The sequence below is a fragment of the Hesperophylax consimilis genome, chromosome 27 (genome assembly GCF_061612785.1).
Source record: "Hesperophylax consimilis isolate HC1 chromosome 27, BYU_Hcon_1.0, whole genome shotgun sequence".
NCBI lineage: Eukaryota > Metazoa > Arthropoda > Insecta > Trichoptera > Limnephilidae > Hesperophylax > Hesperophylax consimilis.
This window is the reverse complement of record NC_142862.1, coordinates 1,513,221-1,520,891: the sequence shown is the minus strand read 5'-3', so window position 1 is coordinate 1,520,891 and position 7,671 is coordinate 1,513,221. Positions and strand designations below refer to the sequence as shown.

General features: G+C 31.6%; 1 protein-coding gene across 1 annotated transcript in view; it reads right to left on the bottom strand.

Moving 5' to 3' along the window:
* Positions 1-462: 462 nt before the first annotated feature.
* Positions 463-7,671, bottom strand: part of LOC149410446 (clotting factor B) — a 70,352-nt gene continuing 63,143 nt past the window's right edge. The window contains exons 16-17 of the mRNA XM_089648054.1: positions 3,863-3,994; positions 463-2,555 (exon numbers count right to left, since the gene is read on the bottom strand). Of these exons, the coding sequence (XP_089504180.1) occupies positions 2,376-2,555; positions 3,863-3,994 (312 nt within the window). The 3' untranslated portion in view covers positions 463-2,375. The remainder of the gene's footprint in view (positions 2,556-3,862; positions 3,995-7,671) is intronic.

The window sequence follows — 7,671 nt, the reverse complement described above, 5'->3', positions numbered from 1 at the left end:
CTTGTTATTTGTAGGTATTTAATCATCTCTAGATGGTATAAAATAAAGTCGCTATCCGCGTCTGTCTGTTTGTGCGCTTAGTTCTTCTAAACTACGCAACGGATATTGATAAAATTTTCACTTTCATTTAGGGAATTTCTTCCTTTTCTTTCTTAGGTTTTAGAGATTTAGATAAGCAAGGCTTAAGAGGGTTATTGATATGTGGCGTTGCCTCCCCCTTAAAGGGGGTGGTTAGACCCTCGTTTCTGCACCACTTGAGGTGGTTTTTTTTTATCAATGATTTTTATGCATTTGTGTATTTTTCTCTTGCTTTTGGCTTAATTTTCCAGAGTTTTATTTCTTTCGTTAATTTGTTTACCTTCATCCATCATTGCGTGAAGGCTTTTATTGACAATACAGAATACACCAACACTTACACAATACAGAAAAATAAGGTTTCAGTCTGGATCAAAACAAAAGGTGCACAAGTTTAAAAATAATTTATTAACAGTAAACTAATATCAAAAACATTTACATTACATAATATTAATAACACCAAACATAACTCAGGCATTTAATTAAATAATATTTTATAATATTCTAATAATTCACAGAACTGAGACACGTGAACACCTCAGCATATAATGTTGTTCTCCTAGTGAGGTGTTCACAAAACACTAAAACATATTCCCGAAACATTCAACGCAGTATCTACCCATCATCCCCACCTTACTTACTGCGGTATTGTTGTCTAGAAAGAAAAGGTTTTAGAATTGAGTGTAGTCTGTCCAAACTGAATAGTGATATATTGATAAAATGAGTTATAGAATAGAGGGAAAAACTGAAGGACAGAATGCCAAACTGACTAATCCATGAGAGAGGAACAAGTTGTTCTTGGCCCTGGGTTGGCTGATTAGCTGCTAACTATCAATTACTTCATTTTAATCTCACCCAATGGTACATACATTTTACACGCACAAATACAAATCAGCTAGGATTTCTCAATAACCAGTTGACCAATTGACCTCAGATTTGTTATATAACTTCAGTAAACTGTTTTTTTACGATGGTAGCAGAATTAGGTCAATAAAATTTTCATTTTAGTTTTTATTATTCTGATTGAAGTAAGAAAAATTTTAAGCGCATCATTTTTATATTTAAGTTTAGTACAAAAAACACTATTACAAAAATATGCTTTTCTTTGGAAAACGTGTTTAATTTAAAAAATAAAACTGATTTTGATATTATTAAATCATAAAAATCTCCTGTTTATAGAAATAATATGGGTATGTTCCTACATTCCATAATAAGTTACACAATTAGGCTACTTTACAACTCACTGGTGCTAAGTATACTGGAGTCGAATTGTATTATCTGGGCCCCATTTGAAGCATCCTATATTTTAAACATTGAAAGAGTTCATAAAAAATTCCTACGTTTCTTATATTTACGCCTCTATGGAACATATCCATATTTATATCCATCGAGATTTATTCTAGGTATGACTAACTACCATTCTCTAGAAACTCGTAGATGTTTTGCGTTGCTAAAATATTTCTTTCAATTAATCAATGGCCTCGTCTCTAACGGTGAGATTCTGGCGCAAATCAATTTATTTGTCCCAGAGTCTCACTCTCGGGCACGTCACCATAACATATTATATTGCCGATTGAGTCGTACAAATCTGTACCCGAATTCGCCCCAGGGAAGAGCGATACGCTATTTAAATATATTAGATAAAAATTTCGACATATTCTCCGGAAAATTCAATGAGTTTGTAAGGTTTTTGGCACTACATTCTCACTGTGAAAATGGTACTTTTACAATTGGTTAGATAAAATATCTGTAATGTTGTAAAATTTTTTGTACACAAATAAAATAAAATAAAAAAGTCAATTTTAAGTACCTTTAACTAATCCCAAATATGCCTACCTACTGGCCTTGCCTGTGTGGGATTTTTGTTATACATTTTGTCTGGAAACTCATAGTACAAACGGGAAACTAGTGAACCTATCACATAAGTATGTTTTATTGTGTGAGCTTTTATTTTTGGGGTGAATCGAGTCTGAAGTTGGAATTTACATATATATTTTAAATTGGTAGTTGGGGGTTAACATCAGCTGTTTATTGTATTTTAAAATGTGTCGAAGGGTTGGGCCGGCTACAGAAGTTTTTCATAGAAAAAATAAATAAATGCTCAGATCGAACAAAACCAGAGTTATTTTGGGTTTTCTATGTGATGTAGATCCGCCAGTTTGCCGCTTGTACTACAAGTTTCCAAACACCGTGTATAACGTGTAAGTCATGGTCGTCGGCAGGTGGGGCAGAGAGAGAGGGCAAAAAGGAGGGGGGACAAGGCAACAAAAATAAATTTAAAAATTGTCTAAAACAAGGTCCTAGACAACAATACCGCTTTCAGGCCATACAATACCCTCTATCCAGGGGATATAGGTAGATATTCTCGTGTTGGTGTGCATACAGGGTGAAGTATGCCAGTATACCAAACCCACCAACAGGTGCGTGCAGCCCACCCTGGGGCTGTTCGGTAAAGTCAGCGAGGAGCCGCTGTACCAGCCCTGAGAACAAATAAAGCAATAGGTGAACACACTCCAAATGGCAGATTATTAATTAATTAATCAGTGATAGGTAGTCAGTGTTTACATTCATGGTCGATGGAAATGGTAAACCTAACCTAACCTAACCTTACCTAACCAAACCTAACCTAACCTAATCTAACCCTAGTAGTTATGTGAACAGAAGACCTTACATCCAAAAAGTATGTTTCCATTTTTCTTTTATTAAATAAAAACCAAAATTTCCTATAAAAACTTAAGATTTGTAAGTACAATCACTACTTACAAATCTTAATCTTAACTCCCCCAAAAATTTGCATCAGATTCAAGGATATTTGCAAAAGAAACCTACTACTAGTAAACCGAAAAAAAAATTCACCGTGATATTTTAAAATACTTTAACTGCGGAAAGATTTTTAAAAGTGCTATTCTTAATCCTAACTTCAAAGAACTTCTATGGAAAACCAAAAATATATGCAAGGAAAAAAAGTTTTTGAACGTTTGGAACAAAGGCGAAAAAATCGGTAAATAAATCAGCCATGGACAAAATAATATATATTAAACATTCTGAGGACTTGTGTAAAATTATTTAGGTTGCTGAAGAGCTCTGACACATATCGAACACTGGTCCGATCGCTCTTACCGTACATATCCTGCTCCTAACAATTGTAAATTGTTGTTGAGAAATCACTTTACAGTGATTGTTTCCAAACTGTCATATATGTATATTATTTTTAACATTGCCATAATTTAACTCAATTTATTAGAATTATCTGAAGGTAGAATAGTTAATGACCTAAAATGTTTATTTAAATATACCTCGCAAACCAACATCGAGGCATTATCTACCGTTCTATTGTGATAACTCCAACACAGAATCTCAATTCTATACCCCCGTTCGCCGTATACAAAATTTGGGTAATGACTATACAGATGTTGTTGATATATTCAACACATCATTCACCAAATATAAACAAGTCATTACCGAATTTATTTCAGAAAGAAGAATATCAAATATAATATCATATATCATATGTCTTCTATTTTTTTTAATTAAGTGTTTTTGATTTTACTTTAATATTACTTACTTTTGTTGTGTTATTTGTAAAAAAATAAGTAAATCACATGTAAAAACCCAGCCGGGTGTAAATTTATAAACAATTAAAAAATAAATAATGCTATTTTTTTATTTTAAAGATGAATTTAAATTTTGCCACTGCTATTCCTATTGAATAATAAATGAATACGTATTATAATGAGCTTGGTGTACGATGAATCCAGTGTTACATAATAATAATAATTCTTTATACCCCACATTCTCCAGCTGTGTTGACTGGGCGGCTGCAAATCTCCTGGTCGTGTTTTACGCCGGCAGGGTGATAAGAGCTGCCAGCGGGGAATGCTCTAGAGCACTCCTCCTGGGATACTCTCTGCATTGTCGTCTGAAATGTTGAAAAACGTACCTACTAATTATTTTGTCGGATGAGAACAATCCGTATAGTATTATGTACAATGTGAAATGAGGTTTTGAAGAGATGTGTTTTTTAATGAAATACTGCACAAGTTTTACAACTGCTCCCAACTGTCTAGAATCAGTGGGACTATGAAATTCTCAATTGTGTAAAAGTGAAGGGGAAGGAGATGAGAAAGAGGAAGGTGGGAAAGAACCTGACTAATTAGATCTGGTCACTAAACACAACTACAGCCATTTCAAGATACATTCGATCCGAATGAAGATCTTTCACCAGGGCGATACGGAGAGTATCTTCCACTCTGGAATGTGCCACAAATATATATGTAATTTACTTTTAATAAATTTATTGTGAAATTTACGACTGGGATTTGAACCAGCTACTTCTAAGTGTGTGCTTTAATCAACATTTCATTTGAATAAAATGAAATATTATTTAGTATATTTGATCTTCTTCCGAGGGGTAGAAAAAACATGTGGAGATCGAGAAAGAATTCAATATAATAATGATATTGGACAATTTGTATAGCGCCGCTTTTGTGAGATCACCTCAGGGGCGCTTATGTAAGTTTTGTGGAAAAGTTTTATAAAGGGACCCTAAGATGGGTTTGACATGTAGAGCGAATGTACAGAGAAAGGAGTGATAGGAAAATATAAGACGCGTAAGTGGATGGTAGAAGACGTCTAGGACTCCCAAGGTAGACGTGGCAAGTACTTGTATGTATGAATGTGCATGAAGCAAGGAGTGTGTGTTGTGTGGCGGTCCATCCTCTCTGCCGTCTCCTACCCCTGGAGACGACGGAGACGGCGTAATGGTTAGATATCTATTTAAACAAATGTACATTTAGTACCAGCCGCAGCTGTCAATCTTATCGTTATCACTTTATCTTTGGTTTATACCCGGAGTACATTTTGTTATCGCCCCAGTAAAACAATCAAATAACTTTTTATTTTTAAATGCTGTAATTTAATTTTTTTTGTCGATATATTTAAATAATAATAAAAATAATAATTGGATGACTTGTATAGCGCCGTTTTTGTGCAAAATCACCTCAAGGGCGCTGTATAAATTTATAATTATACTAGATTAAAGAACATACTCCATCTTGCTTAGACCACATTTGGACAAATGTAAACATTAAAGATCTTCACAAAATAAAATCAATTATTTGGAAAACTAACATAACTGACCATCACCCATGCTTACTTCTGTATAATAATAATATTAAACATAAAAAAACATAATTTAATAACCAAAAAATCAACAATAGATATGAATATTCTCTCTGAAAAACTAAAAAAGGAGGATTGGAATAATGTTTTAAACAGTGATGATACTGAAATTTGTTCGACTAAATTCGAAAATATTATGTCACAACACATTAAAAATTCGACAAATGAGATAACAACACACATAAAATCAAAATTAAGATGTTTAAAGCCTTGGATTACCAAAGGACTTATTATATCTATCAGAAATAAAGAAAAACTTTACAAAATAACTTTAAAAAATCCCCAAGATGAAAAAGCATATATTTTCTATAAAAAATATGAAAATAAATTAACATCTTATATTAAAAAAATTAAACAAGAGTATTTTAAAAATAAAATATTATCTTCAGAAAATAACCATAAACAAATGTGGAAAACTGTTAATTTCGCCATAGAAAATACAAAAAAAAAACACAAAACAATAAGTACATTGAACATGATAAAAAAATTATAGATGCCAATATACAGCCTAAACAATGTGCAAACATATTTAATTCCTTCTTTGCAAATGTTGGGAAAAATCTTGCGAAAAATATTCATAAGCCTTCAAACTAAGAAAACCATAAAAATAAAAATATACAGAAACGTAATATACTTTCAATGTTTGAAACAACAACAGAATGTGAAATTTCGAAAATAATAGAAAATATGAAAGGAGGTTCGTCTCCCGGTTTTGATTCTATTACAACACACATGTTAAAAACTATGAAACCTCACTTAATAAAACCTATCACTCATTTAATAAACTTAAGTTTAACAATTGGAATTTTTCCAATGAACTACAAAACCACAATAATCTCACCTATTTACAAATCTGGAGATCCACATCAAGCAACGAATTATCGCCCAATATGTCTAATTTCTAATATAGGAAAGATCTTTGAAAAAATAGTAAAAAAACAATCGGTAAATTTTCTAGATAATAATAAAATATTACACAAAAGCCAGTTTGGCTTTATAAAATCTCTCAGCACACAATATGCTATTGCTAACGTAACTTCATACATTTACGAATCATTAGATAAAGGTAAAAAATGTGCGGGTATATTTATTGACCTTAGAAAGGCATTCAATAGCATATCCCATGAGATGCTATTAAAAAAATTGAATAATATCGGCATAAAAGGCAACGCGATTAAATGGATCACCGACTACTTAAAAAACCATCCTCAAGTAGTAAAAATCAATCGTGTTAATAGTGATCAAGAGATTACAAGCTTTGGAATCCCCCAAGGTACAGTACTTGGACCGATTCTATTTACTATATATGTAAACGATATTTTTTTTCAACCTTTACATGGTCAAATTACGTCATACGCTGACGATACAGTATTAATAATAAGTGATAAGACTTGGGAAAAAGTAGAATTAAAGGCCACAGAAGACATCAACACGCTCAAGAATTTTTTCGACACTAATTTACTGTCACTTAATAATGAAAAGACATTTGTTATTCCATTTGCAATCCATACAAATGATACTCCTAAAAATTTTAACATTGTCATACATAATAATACTAAAATTCACAGCCAAAACTATTGCAAATCAAACTGCACAGTACTAAAAACAACAAATAAAATTAAATATCTTGGAGTAATTATTGATAAAAATCTGAAATGGAAGGAACAAATATGTCAAGTTGTAAACAAAATTAGAAAATTAATATATATATTTTTAAGAATTAGAAACTTTCTGTCTATAAAAAATCTATATTTAATTTACTATGCCTTAGTTCAATCCACTTTACAATACGCTATTATTAGTTGGGGATCCGCGTATAAATGTAACCTTCTTCCAATTGAAATTATACAAAGAACAATTATTAAAATTATATTAAAAAAATCCTTTGACTACCCAACAGAACGCCTGTTTGAAGAATTTCAAGTACCTACATTTAAAGACCTATATATAATAAAAACTCACTAATCCAAATTATAAAAGAAAAAGATAAATATAAATTTTTAAATGATAACAGAACGCGACTTAGACATGTTTTTCTATGCCCAAAACTAAATACGTCTTTTGCACAACATCATTATACTTACCAGGGAAAACTTTTTTCAATCGTCTACCAGAAGAAATCAGAAGCATTAATGATAAAACCCGAATACTGCTCTCTGTCAAGAGACACTTTAAAAATATTCAAAAAAAAAAAAAAAAACTACTGTCACTTAATTAATCTCACAAATATCCTTAGTTTTCCATAACTTCCTTTCTTTTTTTAAATTTATTATTTTAATATATTATCCTTCACTACTATCAAAAAAAAATACTACAGCAAACATACATTTATGTACAATGAATTATTTAAGTACTAACTAACAACAACATGTATGTACACTCCCCTTCCATACACAAGCAAATGCTTTCAATGGA